Below are 19,095 nucleotides of genomic sequence, written 5' to 3' on the forward strand. Positions count from 1 at the left end.
AAAGAGAAAAAAATAGATATGAACCTACTCTACTAGAGATAATAGATCAAAAAAGGATCACATTATCTTTGTGGGTTTACCAAGTTAACTCACAAAATCTGCTTTGATACCATGTTGAATTTATAGAAAAGAGAAATACTTTATTGACTTGTTGTAATCAGAGTACATGAACCCCTATTTATAATAGAGGAAAGTAGTAGAGTCCAATTACAATTAAACTACCTTTGTCCCAATTACACCCAAACTCTAACACTTAAAGATAAATCCTAGCATAATTAAATAACCAAACATAAATAGAAGACTAACATAACTAAAAAACCTTTAAACTGAAACTCTTCTGTGAGACCTCCTTCATAATAATTGTGGCTCTGTAAGACTATGTATTGTGAGAGTCATGTAAGACTCTTCCATATTTGCTCATCAACAATTGCTTACCAATGTTGCTTACACGAATTACTCATATACCTACTCACAACTCCCACTGCATGAGCTATGTCTAGTCTAGTGCACACCATGGCATACATGAGACTGCCAATAGCAAAAGCATAAGGCACATTGGCCATGTTGGCTTGCTCCTGCTCTATAGAAGGTGACTGCTCCTTAGATAGCCTAAAGTGACTAGCCAAAGGAGTTTCCACTAGTTTTGCATCATTCACGTTGAATCTGCTCAGCACCTTCTTCATATATTCTTCTTGTGATAGTTTCAAGACATCAATGTCCCTAGTAATCCTCATGCCAAGGATTTGTTTTGTAGCACCCAAATCCTTCATTGCAAACTTCTTGGACAACTCCTTTTTCAACTTATTTATTTCCAGTTTGCAAGCACCTACTGTCAACATGTCATCAACATATAGCAGTAGAATGATGTAGGAGTCATCAAACTTCTTTACATAACAGCAATGATCTGCCTGACACCTCAAGAAACCATTACTACTCATAAAGATGTCAAACTTTTTATACCATTGTCTTGGAGCCTGTTTAAAACCATACAAGTTCTTTTGAAGTTTGCATACCATTTTCTGTTTTCTATGTGCTTTGAAACCCTGTAGCTGCATCATGTAAATTTCTTCCTCCAAATCACCATGAAGAAAGGTTGTCTCTACATCCAACTGCTCTCAGGGCAAGTCTGCATTTGCTACTAGTCCACGCATGGTTCTAATAGTAATCAATTTCACTACTGGAGAGAAATCTAAGTGTAGTCAATGCCTTCTTTTTGTTGAAAGACCTTTACCACCAGTCTTGCCTTGTACCGCTTGCTGCCATCATGTTCGTCTTTTATTCGGTACACCCATTTGTTTTGCAAGGCCTTCTTCTCTTTTGGTAACTCGGTCAACTGCCATGTCTAATTGGATAATAGTGAATCCATCTCGTCCTTCAAGGGTAACTCCCTCTTTTGGTAACTCAGTCAACTGCCATGTCTAATTGGATAATAGTGAATCCATCTCGTCCTTCAAGGGTAACTCCCACTTGGTTGATTCGTCAACTTGCATGGCTTCCATAACTCTCTGGTTCACCTTTATCAGTCAATAAAATATAATTCAGTGCAGGGGAGTACCTTTGTGGTGGTCTGCTAGTTCTAGAGTATCTTCGGAGTTTAGTCCAGGAATATCCTGATTTACTTTTGGGGGTATGTTTTCCTGGTCTTCCTGAGTGATATTCTCCATCTCAATAACTGGAAGATCTCTCGATTGCATCACTTCAGACTTCTTGGCTTCATCACTGGTGCTCTCAGACTCTGTTCTCGACCTGTCTTTATACATGGCACCTTCATTGAAGATCACGTCCATGCTCCTAATAACCTTACGACTTTGGTCATCCCAGAAGCAATAACCAAACTCGGTACCACAATAGCCAATAAAGAAACATATCTTAGATTTAGCATCAAGTTTACTTCTAACAGCAGAATCAATATGAATATAAGAAACACAACAAAAAAAATTCAAGAAAGAAAGCTTTACCTCTTTGCCGCTCCAGACCTCTTCTGGTATTTTGCAATCCATCGGTGTTGAGGGACCTTTGTTGATCAAATAGGCAGCAGTGCTAATAGCCTCAAACCAGAACATCTTTAGCAATCTCGCATGTAATCTCATGCTCCTAGCACGCTCGTTCAAAGTTATGTTCATTCTCTCAGCCACACCATCTGTTGAAGTTTTCCAAGAATGGTCTTCTTCATCTTGGTTTCCATTATCAGCACAATACCGCTTGAAATCATCATCTTTGTATTCTCCCCCATTATATGACTACAAACACTTCACCTTCAAATCTATCTTATTCTCAACCATTGCTCACCATCTCTTGAATGTATCAAAGACATCAGATTTCTTTTTGAGGAAATAAACTCATACCTTTCTACTTGCATCATCAATAAATGTCACATAGTAGTTAGAACCACTAAGGAAAGTAATAGTTGAAGGCCCCCAAACATCTGTGTGAACCAACTCCAATTTTGTTGTTTTTTGTTCATTTCTAGCCTTAGAAAAACCAACCCTTTTCTGTTTGTTGAAAATACAACCTTCACCCAAACTGTTGTTTACAATTTTCAACCCTGGTAGCTTCCCTTTGGACTGAAACACTTTCATTCCCTTCTCACTCATGTGACCGAGACTCTAATGCCACAAATCAGAATCAATAACAGCATCAGTAACTGCAACCGTGTCTTTGCAACTGGAAGTGATGTAAAGAATTCCATTTTTAACTCCTCGTGCAACAACCATGACTTCCTTAGTGACTTTCCATGCAGCACCATTAAAAGTCACATTATGACCTTCATCATCAAGTTGCCTTATTGAAATCAGATTACGCATCAATTTTGGTACATGTCTCACCTTGTGAATTTTCCACACTGACCTGTTTGACATCCTCAAACTGACATTACCAATACCGACAATATCCAAAGGTTCTCCATCAACAAGATACACCTTCCCGTGATCTCCAACAACATAATTCTCCATGATCTCACGATGTGCAGTAGTGTGAAAAGAATCTCCTGAATCTAACACCCAAGAATCAATAGGGCTATCAACCGACAGGAGAATCACCTTGTGCCTCTTCAGTCACTGCATTTGCAACATCACTTTTCTTTTCATCCTTCTTCGGTGCTCTGCAGTTCTTCTTTATATGACTAGACTTGCCACAATTTCAACATTCCACATTTTTTTCCGAATTTGGACTTGTTTCTACCATTCCTTGACTTTCCTCAACCATTGCCCTTATTGGAATTCCTCTCGAAGTTCCTAGAGCAGAATTAAATGTCAATGATTCTCTGGAGTCCTTTCTACAAACTTCCTCCACGAGAATGGTATTCCGAACATCATTAAAGATCAACTTCCCGTTACCTAAAGAGTTGTTGACCGCAACCCTCATAGGCTCCTAACAATTTTGTAGAGATGCCAAAAGAATTAAAGCATGAACCTCATCATCAAATTTAAATTGAACGGAGGTCAATTGATTGACAATCGTGTTAAACTCATACAAATGCGATGCAACTAATGTATTTTCTGTTATCTTTAAATTGAAGAGTTTCTTCATGAGATGTACCTTATTATTTGCGGAAAGCTTCTCATACATATCGGACAAAATCTTCATCATCCCGTTGTGGTTTTCTCTGATGCCACGTTGTAAGCAACGTTCTTCGACAGTGTTAACGGGACTACTCCCAACACCTGTCTATCGAGGAGATTCCACTCATCATCTTTCATACTTCTGGTTTCGTATCTAGAAGTGGTGCATGCAGCTTTTTACTGTACAAATAATCTTCTATCTACATCCTCCTGAACACAAAATCCATACCATCTAACTTGTTGATTCCAAGTTGCGATCCTTCTCCGCCAGTCATTGCTCTCAATCACGAACCAAAGCTCTGATACAACTTGTTAGGAATTAGACGCCCTAATTCCAAACTAACAAGAGCAATAATAATAATTGTAGAAGAAAGGAAAAAAAACACGAGAACAAAGACAACAAGATTTATACAGGTTTGCCTCAAGGTGAGATTACGTCTTGTCTTCTGCCGCTGCAGTGATCCACTATAAAGATGAATTACTTTACAAGAGAAATCACACACACTTACTGGTGTTTTCTCTAACATTTCTTGGGTTGCAACTCCAACTCCTTCTCAGTGATGATGATCATCAAGGTGATAAAACCCTAACAATGATGCTCCCATATATAAAGAAAAAATTAGGGCAACTGGATTACAAGTGTGAAATTCCCAAACTACCCTTAATGACACAACAGTCAATATATCGTGGACCCGCCCGAGAGCTCCAACCCCCACGACAACCTTACCGTGAAGGTCGATCCGCACCAAAGGGTAAGGTGTTAATTAGGCTCCACAACTTAACAAAGAAGTGATTTTCTTCGCCCATATTGTGTTTTGTCCAAGTTGGGCCTCTATTTTTTTTTTATGCCAAATTCGAGGGGAGAAGTACAAGAAAGAGGTATGTTATTCCACATGTTGTGGTAATTTTTATGTGACCAAAATATTCAAGAAAGAGGGACAATAAAATATGAAGATTTTACATCTATAGAAAGATTTTTTAGTCAATGAAGATTGAAGACCAAGAATCCTTTTTATTGCAAGCTGAAGTTATAAACTCCAACTTGAAGGGGAGTGTTGAAGAGCAAATATGGAAGAATCTTACATGACTCTCATAACAAGAAGTCTCACAGAGCCAGAATTAATATGGTGAAGTCTTATAAGAGTCTCACAGGAGGAGATCTCATAGAAGAATCTCAATTAAAGGTGTTTTATATTAGTCTTTTATTTATGTTCAGTTGTTCAAATATTCTAGGACTTATCTTTTAGTATTTAACTTCGGATGTAACTGGGACAAGGATAGTTTAATTGTAATTGGATTCTACTTGTTTCCTCTGTTATAAATAGGGGTTCATTGTACTCAAATTACAACAAGTCAATAAAGTTTTTCACTTTTCCATAAATTCAACATCTATTGTAGTATTTGAGGTCAGCATAATTCTACTTTAATTAGTTTCCTAGTCTGTTAATAACTCATAGTTAGGAGAGTTTAGTTAGTTGTTTCCTTTATTGGTAGTCAAACTTAGGAAACTCAAAAGTGTTCATTGTTAGTAGTTTCATTTTAAGTTAATTTTTTAAACTCTTTTCCAGCAAGTGGTTTTCAATTTGGTAATTCAGAATTCATTTGTAATTGGGATGTTTAATCCTAGGAAAGTTTTATTTTGGTGATGTCACTTATTTTGGCAAGTCTCTAGATGTTTTAGAGTCTATAAATAGGTGAATCTGCTGTAACTTTGAGCATGTTTTGAAATTAATACAGGTTCTTTTTGGTTGTCGGAGCACCATTGTTATTTCTTTTTACTAAGAATAGTTTCTTAGTGACCTTTTCTTTGATACTAACTACTGCTAGTAACAAAACAGCACCTGAAAATTAAAATTCTCGTGGAACTTGAAAACCAGGTATTCTTTAAGAGTTGAGAAGCTGGTAGCTGGGTTACTCATATTCCAGTCTTGTTCCTCAACTTTAATTCAGTAATTTTGGCAGCGTCATGGGATTACCGGGTATAAACCCTTCATAATATAGACAAAAAAAAAAAAAAAATCATAAGCAACTGCAAACATTTCAAATACTGAACCAATTAATTTTTTAATTTAAGCCAAACGCTACAAGTAGTTTTCCAACTTACCTGGATGAAAAGCACCTTGAGACCGCCCCCTACCAATTGATGCCAGCATTTGCAAGAAATAATGATTACAGTTCAAACCTGACAAGTTTCCAAAAATAAGTCAAAGATGTAGTGGAATTGGTGCAAAGCATGTGTAAGAATTTATAATAACACAAAGTGAAAATCTTGTTTTGTTAAAGAAGAAATTGGTTGACTGCAACTCTTCGTCTATGTAAGAGAATATAAGTCGTTCTACATAAGAACTGCTCTTTAGTTTAGTGTCATGCCTTAAGGGCATATATGTTATTTTTGTCATTAAATTATATGAAAATAAAGAGGAGCCACATTGGGAACATCCTCACCACGACCCTCATGGGACTTCTCTTTCTATTCTCCTTCTCTTCCTCCCATGCTTTCTAACCCTAACTGCCATTCTTCTCAACTTGTCTCTCTCACTCTACCACCCATCTTCCTCTAAGTTTGCCATTTTCAGTCTAAAAACAAATCGAAATCATTACAACTTCTATTAAAACTATCCCTTAAAGACATGAATTCCACTTGCTACCTTCCAGTAAAAAAGGTCAAAAAGAAATAGAGATCTTACATTTATGAAACATAAAGTACAAATTTTAGAACAAAAAAACAGGTGGAAGTGAATCCAAGAGGTTTTCCTACTTTTTTTAAGAAAGTAGAATTTTATCAGAGTAAGAAAGGAGGAAGAAACAGCAGAAATAAGCTGCAATAAAACAAAACATGATCATTAAACTAGAAAATCTGTCTCGCACACAACAAGATGCTTTCAACATACTCCTCTAGAGAGAGAGTCAAATAGGGAATTGGCAGTTCAGGGAGCATGGGACCAGGAGATAGCATGCTTTCACACCCCTATAGCCACTTATGAGCGTGCAGACCATTAGAGAACCTGAATCCCAGAGTTCTAAAAGCTGATTATTAACAGACTGAAAAAAAAATACACATTTAGGTTCTCATAAACCAAACGGGTGGCTGCATTACTAGGTAATGTACAGCATACATAGAGAAACACCATCTCTGAGCAGACTTCATCCTATTTTAGAACAATACACAACTCTTTCTACCTTTCATTCTATTTAAAAAAATGTGATTGAAAAAATAAAACATTCCAGATTTTCCTTTGAGGAGAAAACCATCAGAGACAACATCCACTCAATAATTACATGATCACACACTTGACAAACTGAGACTGGATTGGCAGAAAATTACCTAGACCAAATGTGGAAATACGAGGTGATATGGACTTTTTCCTTTCCACTAGAGTTTTCACAATATGACAGATGTTTCGTTCTTCTTCAACTGCTCCATCAGTGATAAGAAAAATTTGTGGACTTGAATAAGAAGCACTAGATAACATCTCCATTGCCTAACAAAAAATAGAAAGATAAGGCTACGTCAAATTAAAGTTATAGGGAAATCGTAAAAAGAGCAGAAAAGGATATGCAATGAAAATTTTAGAATTCAGCTAGAAACTGCTATAACAAATTTGTTAAAGTATCAGGTCAGTGGTATTTTGGTCATTCCATATATTATGTTTTTATCTTATATGATGTCTCTTAGGTAGGCAATGTCTCCATATGCTTATGGTGCAATTTTCATTCATTTTAGATGCATATTGAAGGAGATATGTAAATTTATGTTTTGAGGGGTATTTTTGTTTTTTATGTAAAAATCACTTAAAGCCCTAATTAAAAGAAAAGGGGGCGTCCTTTTTGAGGCATGCACTCCAAGGCAACTGCTGCTGCTCCTCTCCAAGCTCTTCTTCTCTTATTTTTCTCCTTTTTTACCCAAATATCAAATTTTTCATGGTATCAAAGCAAGGTTAAGCACTTCTTGGGCAGATTGTTCTCATTTTTATGGTTCTTTTCTCAGTCTTCAACAACCCTCATGGAGGATCTTCCAAGATTTCTTGACTGGGAGGGTAAAAACTTCATTTTTTCCCTTTCTCTGTCTGCCATAGCCTCTTGGCTAATGGGTACTACTCCTAATTGAAAGATTATTGGGGTTTTGAGTCATTTAATGGTCCTAATTTGAGAAATTTCTTCAATATTGCTTGTGTCTTCCTCAATCTTGCTTGTGTCATCTTCAATTTTGCATTTGTCACCCAAATTTCACGCAATTAAGTTGTTTATTCTTCAATTTCTGGTCTTGATTTCTGAAATTGACTGGGATTACTGTTGGATTGCCCTAATTGGTTCAATTGTGGGGCTCACTTGAATGCACAGGTATAGAATTTTTGGAGAAAAGGTTCCCATTTGATTGGCTGACTTATTGTTGCACTAAATTGTGGTAGTTTGTGTTGTTTAATGGATGAATCCAGCATGCAAGTTAATGTTCAAAGGACCAATGAGAGCTCCAATGTGAGATTCTCTCAGCCTATTCAGATAACTATGATCCGATTGAATGAATCGAATTATGTCAACTGGTCACGATCAGTTCTGATGTATTTGAGTATCAAAAAGATGGCCAAATGTATAACAGATGATCCCCCTATACCTATTATTGAGGATTGGGTGGTTAAAGACAATTTAGTAATGACTTGGTTGGTCAACAGTATGGAGTCACAATTTAGTGACCAGATTTTAAGTTGTAGTACTGCTAAAACAATGTGGACTACCTTAGCATCTATTTTGTCTCAGAAAAGTAACTTGTCAAGGATCTATGAGTTGTATGTGAGATACTTTAACATGAAGCATGGGAGTAAATCGGTGATTGATTACTTCACTAAGATGAGAAGGGTACTACAGAAAATCAGCACATTGCATCCATTTACTGCAAATGTTGAAGATATTCGTTACAAAAAAAAAAAAAAAAAAAAAAAAAATCAGATTCAAGTGGCTCTGTTTCTAGATGGTTTGGGCTCTGAGTATGATACCATTGTCAAACGCTTAGCCAATAGGACTTCCCAGGAGGTCACCCATCCTAGTACTACTCTTGCCCAAGTACACTTAACTTCGGAGTTCTGAGTCAGATGCCTAGCCAATACAACCCAAAAGACCGGTCTGTTAGGTGCGGAAAGCACAACACTTAACCCAAAACCACAAACTCTAACACCCACAGTTCCCGGGTTCTGACCGCTGCACTCCGGGATTCGAACGCGGAACGTGGGTGTCATCTCTAATACCATGTCAAAGGCCTAGCCAATACAACTCAACAGACTGACCTGTTAGGTGTGGAAAGCACAACACTTAACCCAAACCACAAACTCTAACAGCCATTTGAACTTAATTGTTAGCCAATGAGGATGTGACCATGCTAGAGCAGGCATTTAATAGGGTTAATTCAGGTTGAAGGAGTAGTAGTGAGTAAAAATGATTCAAGTGGAAGTCTCTCAAATGCAGCTACTCTTAACCTCCAGCCCTCTACTAGTAGATCTGATGGTCAATTTTGTGGTGGTAATAATAGAGGTAGAGGTCACTCCTTCTCTGCACGTGGTCGTGGTCGGAATGATAGGGGAGATCGAAAATATGTTCACTATGGTAGGTCAAACCATATTTTTGAAAAATGTTAGAAGAAATTTGGTAAACCTGTCTGGGCCAACTCTATAATCAGATAACAAGATGGCTATTCTCACATTGGCTCTTATGAAGAAATTCAACAGTTAGTACAATGATTAGGCCAATTGACTATGTCATCTACTACTTCTTTGACTATAGAGACCCATCCTTCATCCTCAGCAAGTGCCACAATGGTGAGTACAGGTATGACTGCATGGAATGTCTCTCTCTCTCCCTCCTGGATAATTGATTCAGGAGCCTCTAACCACATGTCAAGTATGTCTTTCTTGTTTCAATCCATTAATTTGTCTTCTTCATATTGCAGAGTTACTTTGGCTGATGGGTCCACCTCTCCCATTCAAGAAGGGGGTGCTATTCACACTACCCCATAGAGATCCTTAGACTCAGTTCTATTTGTTCCCAAATTTCCCGTTAATCTCTTGTCTATGAGTCACGTTACTAAATCTTTAAACTATTCCATAATATTTTATCCTACTACCTGTGTTTTCCAGGACTTGCAAATGAAAAAGACGATTGGTTCCGGGCATGAAAAGGGAGGACTCTATATGCTGGATGATGTATTTGTTTCTCAAGTTGTGGTACTCTCTACTACAGATTCATCCTACTTATGGCATCTACGCTTGGGACATCCGTCACCAGTTAAGTTGTGTCAATTTTTCCCTTCATCGCAAGTATCTCATTTGATTGCAAGTCGAGTCAACTGGAAAAGCATCATCATCCAGTTTCCCAATTAGTTCTAGTCGTAGCACCAAATTGTTTGAGTTAATCCATTCTGGTGTATGAGGTCCATGTCAAATTCCTATTCCATTTTGTTTTAAATATTTTGTGTTATTTATACATGATTTTAGTCGAGTCACTTGGGTATATCTCCTACGAGAGAAATTCGAAGTCTTAGATGTATTCCTGAATTTTTTTTAGTGAAATAAAACATCAATTTGGTGTTTGTATTCATGTGCTTCGTACTGATAATGGGTTGGAATATATTAATCATAAGTTTTCGACTTTTTGTGTCTCCCATGGTATTACCTATCAGATGTCTTGTCCTTAAACTCCTCAACAAAATGGGGTGGTTGAGTGTAAAAACAGACATCTTTTTGGGGGATGTTGTTATGACTTATTGTTTCTTAATTAATCGTTTGCCCTCCTCTGTTTGAATGGTCGGGGTCCTTTCCAAGTTTTAAAACCACATTGTAAACTATTTGATGTGGTACTTCGTGTTTTTGGTTGTACTTGTTTTGTCCACATGTTTGGAGCTTCAGTTGATAAGTTATCTTCTCAGTCAGTCAAAGGTGTCTTTCTAGGGTGCTCTCGTCAACAAAAAGGGTACAAATGCTATGACCCTGTTCAACGAAAGACGTGTGTCAACTGATGTAGCCTTCTTTGAGCATACCCTATATTTTGACTCCTCTAGTGAGATTCTTGTTTCTTCTGAGTCTTCTTCAGATAGTCTAATTCCAATTGTTGATTTGGATCTCCTAGCTCCATCAGGTTCCTCTCCACCTCTTCATGTTGATAGCCACCGTCCTCGTTCTGCTATAGTGCCTCTAACAGATAAGTTAGTTGGGTACATAAAGCTCACGCGCTAATTTCTTGGCAGACTCCCTTGAACATCATGGAGTTACTTTGATGGATTTTTTTTGTAGGGGACCCATTTCCTTTATGTTCATTGATTTTATTTTATCCTTTATCTTTTGTAGACTTTGGCTAATATTTAGTCCTAATCTTTCTTGGTTCTTTTTTAAATGAAATTTTCATCATTTTCAAGAAAAGAAAAAAGAAAAAGAAAACTGGACAAGGTTCACCTCAGTCTGAATTGAAGGGAAAATGCCAATTGAAGATTTCAAATCCAAAAAAGTAAATTGAATTAGGTACATCACCAGATTCAAAGGATTCAATATGTTGGTACCACCACTGGCAACACAGGTTTCATTCATCCACCGACTTGCCCGTTCAATGGTTTCTACTGTTGCTAGTTCCAAGGATGATGAGAATACATGGGTTTCCCCATTGAAAGCTACAATGTTAAATGAATCTGCTGAGCTGAACTTGGAGATTGCAGCCACCACTGCTATTTGAACATTTTCTAGAGGCTTTCCTCGCATGCTCTCGCTTATATCAATCAGGAAAACCACTTCTTTTCGAAATACCTGATAAAATTCATCTACTGTAATCAGTAAGCATCATCGTAAGTTTAATAACTTTACTAATCAGTTACTCTCCAATCATTTCTGTTGGATACATGGAAGGATAACAGCAATTGAATGTTAGTAATAGAATCACTAGTTACCATCAAAATCATTTCTTAATTTCTTAATAAATATTCAAAAACAGAGTGCAGGTTTACATAGTCTTACAAATGCAAATTTGCAAGTTAAAATCTTGTGTATAGAAGGTCAAATTCGTCATTAATTTATAAGTCAAATTTATAAGTTAAGATATTTATGTTTCAAAGGTAAAACTTGTTAGCTCAAACAATTCAATTTAATTGCCGAGGGTCAGAAAGCACTCCTTTCTAAAATGAAAGTTATAACTGGAGACTCTATTAAGGATGTGAATTGGTCATCCGCAAGCCAGCTAGACAGCTTCCCTCTACGCTCTCTTTCAGAAATTCTTCCTCTTTTCTTCTTCTCACTTGCTCCTGTTTTCTTGTATTTTTTTCTCTTTACTTAGTGTTAGAGCTTTAGGCTTTGTTCCAAGTTTGCCATTAACATGCCGAAAAACAAAGAAAAAACAAGAATGGGGCATCAGAGGAGGAAAGACCCCTGATCAACTATTTCCACTTTTTAATCTTAGCCTTTTTTTTTATTTACAAATTGCAATTGTTTTATGGATTGAACCTTTGTCTCAATGACCACATGGAAAGGTTTCTAGTTTGAAGTCTTGAATTCAAGTATCACTAGGGAGTATGGGAAGCTATGTGCTTAATCAGCACAGAGAAAAAATATAATATTTTTCAGTTGTTCACATTAGCCCCTTATCTTCTTGTAATTAATTTAAACCTCCATGCAAAAGTAGGTCCCAGTTTTTTTTCTTCCATTATTTTACTTCAGTCCTTTAGCCCCAGAATATTATATCTAGGAATGCAAGAATAAGGTGTTTTTTTTTTTAAATGAAGAATAAGGTGTTTAAAAACACATTTGAGTAAATAAGCTACTTTATGTGAATTTGGGAGTACTCTTTAATGGTTAATGCATTTGACTAAATAAGCTACTTGATTTGAATCTGGGAGAATGCTCTAATGGTTAAGGCCTTTTTCATACTCTCCAAAAGCCGACAAATCAAAGCGGAAGTCCATTCATGTCACAGAAAAAAACACATGCGCATATGGAGATTTCATCCTCCAATTCATGGGTTGTAGGCATAAGAAAATGAATGTCTGATCATGCTTGCTCTTAATTTGTGTATGAGATTGACTGTAAACATGAAACCAGCGGAGTGTACCTTCATATTGTCAGTTTTTCCAGGATAGAGGTAAAGGCAGAACATTTCTCTTTGATCCAAGTCATTCATAGATGGAGATTGCAAAAGCAAGCCTCCAAATGTTGTACTTGAAGGAACCTGAGGTAGATTACACAAGTTAGAGCGACCTCGCACACTTTAGTCTTTAGTTTACTTTACAGTTAATTACAGAGAAAGGAAGAATTCTAGGAAGAGCATAAAAAGAGCATCATCCCGGGCTCTTCTGTAGACTTGAACAAATTATTACTTCTCTATTTTTCCCTTCATTTCTTTTTTCCTGAATGATTCTGAACATAGTAATTCTATCTAATGTAAACTTTGAGACAATTCCTAGAAAGAGAGTGGTTGCATTTTGTGAATATAATGCAAACCAATGAAAGCAGGAGTGCTGGATGATACGTTTGTTTTAAGTCACTGCAAAGATATCCAGATGGCATGGTCTTACCTCAAAGGTAAAGTTAAAATTGGCACTTGAAAATTGAAGAACTTGAGCATCATATACAAAAGCAAACCTTCCCATTTGACGTCTCGTTTCCTGCAAAAAAAAAATTAAAAAAACAGCATATTAATTGGTCAAAAGTCAAATAAAAAAAGGAACACCGAAAAAAATACCATGTAGCAGCAATTAAAATTTTAACATACAAACAAAGACGTACCTTCAAAGCATGGCTAATTGTCTTGAAAATGACTTCCTTTGCCATACCAGTATTGACATTCAACTGTATCTTCTCACTTGATGCAAACATTTTTCCTGATGGATTCACATAATCTGGAAAACTAAAAGGTACAGCAATAGAGAACTGACCATCACTGTACAGTAATTGCTGACGCCACCTGATTTTCACTGAAAGAACAGACCCTCCATCGACCTTGAGAAACAAAAAGAGGCAAGAAAAAGGGACAAGTTTCAGAGCAACAAAATATGAAACTGATTTTAAATACAAGACCGAATCAACTGAAAGCTGAAATAAGTATAAGTTACTATTACCTTGGGTACTTTTAGTGAGAATATCTGTGGACTCAAAAATATCCCATCATCCAATTTTGTTGATTTATCCATGTCTTGCGTTTCTTCCATACACATGAGTTTGGTTGAATACAATCTTCCAGCAACATCAACGTCTACACCTAGAATTGAACCCTGTTAGCCAAATCATATCTTTCTTGAGAACAACGTATAAGCCAGCGGCTAGAGGGGAAAAAAAGCAAAGATACAAAGTGACATGATCTGTAAATAGGAGCACTTCTGACGGGAAATGCTGAGGGCATAACAATATTATCAAGCCCATTATTTTTTCAGCATATTTTTATTTCATGTACATAAAAAAGAAAGCTACCTCCAGCTGACAGAGAATGGACTAAGGATCAATTGAAAGGGAGTAACTGCCTTTGCGTTAACATGAGATTCAAAAAATGAGGAAAAGGGAACGTACAACAAAATGACAGATTAAGATTGAAAAATAAAAATATGATTAGCCCTTATTCGCACGTTAAAACAGATAGTTGCAGAAGAAAAGCAAAGTATGTTATCCACAGATGATTTTGAGTTTTGAATAACTCCATCCAACTAATTCCAGAATCAAAGGTCGTTGCCTATTAAAACGAAGTTATACCATTTTCACGGGAAAAAAACAAGGAAAGTTACATCATCTTCAATAAAAACGACAGTTCTATAATAAAAAACGTGTAAATTAATGCAATACCAATTTCATGAAGGAGAATTCAAAGAAGAAAAACCTTTATAAATCGAAAAGCTTCACAGCTAGGAGGTAAAAAAGGAAAAACGAAAAAGCAAAACAATCCTGATACTGCAAAACACAAGGAAGAGCTCTTCCACCCTTGATGATGGGCTATTACCGGTGGCAAATATCAGCGTTTTCAATAATAAGAAAGTGAAGAATAAAAGCCGAGATTTCTAAAAAGCGAGCGACAAGAAAATTATACCCAAGCATTGTACCAACCTGCTCTCCCAAGGGGACAACCAAGTGACAATTACAGCTCCGACTGCCCATAACGCAATGCACACGCCATGAACCAGTGACGGTAACAAAGACCGTATTGAAATAACAATCCAAGTGCATTGATATGTCATTCATCTGAAGAGGAATTAAGGCGGGCGGATCACATCTTCCATGCACATGAGGCTGATAGCTGGGAATATCGGGATTGTCGACGATGGCAGGGTCGAAGATGACCGCGTAAACCATGGGAGAGGTAGGATGGTAAGAGTCAGATTTGTCAAAGGAAGGAGGCTTAGGAGGGGAAAGGTTTCGATCCTTGCCATGGTAAATTCGAGTAGCGAGCTTCAAACCGGATTCCACAGAATTGGAGAACACCTTGGCGTCCATAGGGGGAGGAGGAGGGTTTGGGCACGGAGACGAAAAGAACGGGAGAGAGGAAAAAGTTGACCGGCCAATGTGTCGGCAAGAATGAGCCGAGACGAGAGAAAAAATTACCGGTGACGGCGAGAGGCCGTTCGCTGTCCTTTTCTAAGTTTTGAAAGGTTTCTGAGGCTGAGGCTGAGGCTGAGGCTGAGGCTGAGAGGTTGAGGTTGACGTTAGGACCGAGACACACTCATTCCTCATTAAACTCAACGGACTCCATTTTTTTCTGACTCTCCCAAGTGTTGGCCTCGTGAAACTCGAGTAATTGCCGAGTCAAATAGACTTGACTCTTTGAGTTTCTTGACAGTAACTAGTAACACAAAAATGAATTGTACAATAGAAAAACCTCGTCCTCAGACTGACGAGTTCTTCTGAGTTCAGAAAATGGACAAAGCCGATCGAAAGTCAAGCCAGAAATCTGAATCTGAATGATCGGGCGGCGAGAGTACCGACAAGCAATGGACAATCGCTGATATTTCGATGGAATCCACCGATTGGGCCAAAATAGCCGTCTTCTGTCGGGTCCGCGGCGGAGGGAGACATCACGTTTGTTGTCTCTCGCTCTTTCGTAAAGTTGGGTTTCAAATAAAATAAATATTTTTTTTATTTTAGACTATTAATAAATAGTTTTAGTAATTATAAAGAGTGCTTAGATCCTTCCTTCAAAAAACGTAAAAAGGGCCGTGTGAAATGATTTTTTTTTCTTTGACTTGAAATGATCCTTTTTTTGGAATGGGTGTCTAACTCCAAACCGTCTCAGAATGTGATTCCTGACTGAAACCATACTCGTGCTTCAATTAGCCAAGCATCTTATAATTACTAAGCATAATCCTCCAAGTTATTCTAAATTAACGATTACTCTTTCTCCCTTCAGAATACTCTCAAATTGAAGGGGGCATCCCCTCATTGAATTATTTGTCCCTCGCCTCCCAGTCTCACAGGAAGCAGACAAGAAGGCAAAGGAGTTAATACCTCCATTGTCCGTCCTTGAGCTGTCTTGCAGCCCCTCTTTTTTATAATAATTACGTTGTAAGTAGGTAAAAATTTAAACAACTAAGGCCCAGTTAGTGTCTCAACCTATATCTCAACCTGACCAATCAGGGTTCAGCGCTCAAGCTTTAACATCATGGCTAGTTGTATTTTGGGAAATTCACCTTCGTCCTTCCTACCAACCCATTTCCAACTTACTCTATAAAAATATTAAAAAAAATGGCATGTGCATATAATGACTCAAACATCATTTGGGGCATATTAGTCTCTTTTTTACTTCTTTCCTCCCCCTACTCTTCTCTCTTCTCTTCTATTCTTTTCCTCTTTCCTTTGGCCTCATCCTCAACCTAGCAATGGAGGCAACTTGTTGACAATGGCTTCTCCATCCTTGCTTGAGCCAAAACACCTCTCCCCTCGAAACAAAGAGGAATGGGCAAGTGCCTCTACCCTACCATTGCTTGATCAATTTCGCACAACAACAAAAGAGGTAATTGAGACCTCTTCATTGCATAAGCTTCAAGGGACAGGAGGGGGAGGGCAGGTGCCAACCCTCTCTCTTTTTGTCCCCTCTAGTACAAAGAAGCACTTTTTTCAAATTTCATATACAATAAATATTTTAAAATTTTATATAATACTACAAAAATATAATTATTTTTAAATTAAAGTCATACATTATAAAACTCATGTATTTCATACAATTTCATATTATGTTATATTTTTATATATTATAATAATGTTATGCATCATATTATTTATTACAATTATAATATTTAATGAAGATAAATTTTTGTTTTTATTTTTTTAAAAATATGTTGGTAAATATTATGTCATTATAGAAAGAAATTAAGTTATAAAAATTTTAAAAATATATTTTATTTATTATTATATTTATTGTATCATATCATAATATTATAATCATAGTATCATATTATTGGTAGGATGGGGATGACATAGTATATTCAACCTATCACATGTTCAAAGGACCCTATCTGTTGGCATCATATATCAAGATCCAACAAATCCAAGTTAACTTGGTTAAAACCAAGGTGCTATGACTCAAAAACCGGACCCAACTTATGTCCCCAAAAATTTGGCTTGGATTAGGACTTAAGTGGACTTAGGTTTGACTCTAGGTGAGTCAAGGGGCACTTGCCAAAATAGAATCGAGAGTGACCTCCCCTTCCCAAAATTGAGTTGACCAGGCAAGTCGTGGGTCAACTAGTAGGGTTGAAAAAGCATAATCAAAATAATTTGACTTAATCGAGTCAAATAGCTAATCTAGTAACTTTTAAGCAACACAAGGTCTTGTTAGGTCCAGTGATGAATAAACCTATAATGGGGTAAATATGTTACTAATTTTAAATCTTTTTGTCTTAATCTTGTGTGTTTTTACAATTTCAGTTAATTCAAAGTGCAAGAAGGTTCATTTCAGTATCAAGGGCATAAGCACGAGTAATCAATTACGCAATAACACATAACAATTTATAGTAGTTCACAAGGCTATCTTGGACTGTTATCCTCTTCTAAGGTGTTTTGCATTTTAGAGTTAATCAACTATGTTTGGGTTGCCACATGATACTTATAGCAAACTGCCTCTAGGGCCAATTACAATGTTGTTAAGTAGCGATTTACACCTCTTAATTAACCACAATGGCCAACTCACACAAGCTTACCCTAATATAGGATTACAAAAACAAACTAGGTTATTCAACCTAACCCATAAAGGGATTTTCCAACAACAAATTATGCAATCCTACCTAGACTTACACAAGGAATTGCAACAACTTACTACACAATCCTACCTAGACCTACACAAGGAATTGCAACAACTTACTAGGCACACCATACCTAGACCTATAAAAGGAATTTTTAGCACTATTTGCCTTGCAAAGACCTAAGGCTAACATGTAGCAACAACTTACTAGGCACACCATACCTAGACCTATAAAAGGAATTTTTAGCACTATTTGCCTTGCAAAGACCTAAGGCTAACATGTACAATAGTAGTAGTGGCATGGTGAAAGGAACCTTAAAATCCTAAAAAAAAATCAAGGAAGAAGGAAGAAGAAGCAAGAGCAAAGGTGGCACACATGTGGACCCATGCACATGCATGGGGGACGTAGGAGCTCAAGGGCAAAAGAGAAACAAATAATACTCAAGGGTAAAAGTGGAAATAAGGATAGAAGTCAAGGGTAGGAATGGGAGTCCTATCTTCCTTCTTTTAATGGATTCCTAAAATTTTTACTTTCCTTTGTTAAAGAATCTCTAGAAGATAAGATTGTAATTGTTTTGAAGTTTCCTAGATTCTCTATTTTGATTTTGTAATTTTCCCTTGATTGATGTAATTAGGGAGCCTAATTGATTGAGGAGTTTCCCTAAATATGTAATGAAAAATAGGGGTCTTGGTTGAAGGAAAAATCAATCAGGCCTATCCCTCAAGTCTCTCTATTGCCTCTCTCTCTCTCTCTCTCTCTCTTTCTTTCTCTCTCTCTCCCTTGCCTAGAAGAGCCTTAATTCTTCTTCTGGAAGCTGAGAAGATAAGACCTTAAAGAGTTTATTATTAGAGTGGTATTAGAACATGACAATTCCTTGAGGCCACTATCATCAACATGGTCAATCCAAGAAGTATGGAGTTTCAATTACAAGAGATGGTTGCTGCCCAAGAGTCCAACCAAGAAATTTTGAGTGATGAAATCTCAAGTTTAAAAGGACATGAACAACAATTGATCACCATGTTTCCAGCTTTTTTGGAAGAGAGGAATGCAAGACTTTCTTCCCCACCTCATCAAGCTATGGATCATGGAGCTTAAAACTAGCCTATTTTTGGTAAGTTATCCTCCCCTCCACCACCAATCCTACCTACCCCGTCTCTTTGAAATATTCCCCCTCATCACAACTCTACCTTCAGTCATCCTCCTCATTACATGACCACTCCAACCACATCTCTACCTACTTACCCTTAGCCACCATATCCCACTTCATATCCTCTTGATCACTCTCATGATACACAATCTATGCCCCACTAACATTTCTCCCATTTCTCTAACTCACCTCCCTTTGACCACCAT

At 37.2% G+C, this 19,095-nt stretch overlaps 1 protein-coding gene across 4 annotated transcripts in view; it reads right to left on the reverse strand.

The window, feature by feature from the left end:
* LOC137957087 (uncharacterized) overlaps positions 1 to 15,295 on the reverse strand; it is a 25,829-nt gene extending 10,534 nt beyond the window's left edge. The window contains exons 1-8 of one of the 4 annotated variants that reach the window (XM_068804792.1): positions 14,615 to 15,295; positions 13,642 to 13,794; positions 13,310 to 13,522; positions 13,099 to 13,188; positions 12,636 to 12,752; positions 11,072 to 11,341; positions 6,886 to 7,042; positions 5,665 to 5,742 (exon numbers count right to left, since the gene is read on the reverse strand). In XM_068804792.1, the coding sequence (XP_068660893.1) occupies positions 5,665 to 5,742; positions 6,886 to 7,042; positions 11,072 to 11,341; positions 12,636 to 12,752; positions 13,099 to 13,188; positions 13,310 to 13,522; positions 13,642 to 13,794; positions 14,615 to 15,001 (1,465 nt within the window). In that variant the 5' untranslated portion in view covers positions 15,002 to 15,295. Of the gene's footprint in view, positions 1 to 5,664; positions 5,743 to 6,885; positions 7,043 to 11,071; positions 11,342 to 12,635; positions 12,753 to 13,098; positions 13,189 to 13,309; positions 13,523 to 13,641; positions 13,795 to 14,390; positions 14,418 to 14,614 lie in introns of those variants that run through there. The other 3 variants (XM_068804793.1, XM_068804794.1, XM_068804795.1) reach the window with 3 other exon arrangements.
* Positions 15,296 to 19,095: the final 3,800 nt, after the last annotated feature.

This window comes from Aristolochia californica, unplaced genomic scaffold (genome assembly GCF_029961685.1).
Source record: "Aristolochia californica isolate CCGP_79_NKW_82.1479 unplaced genomic scaffold, dmAriCali1.0.hap1 SCAF_2, whole genome shotgun sequence".
Taxonomy (NCBI): Eukaryota; Viridiplantae; Streptophyta; class Magnoliopsida; order Piperales; family Aristolochiaceae; genus Aristolochia; species Aristolochia californica.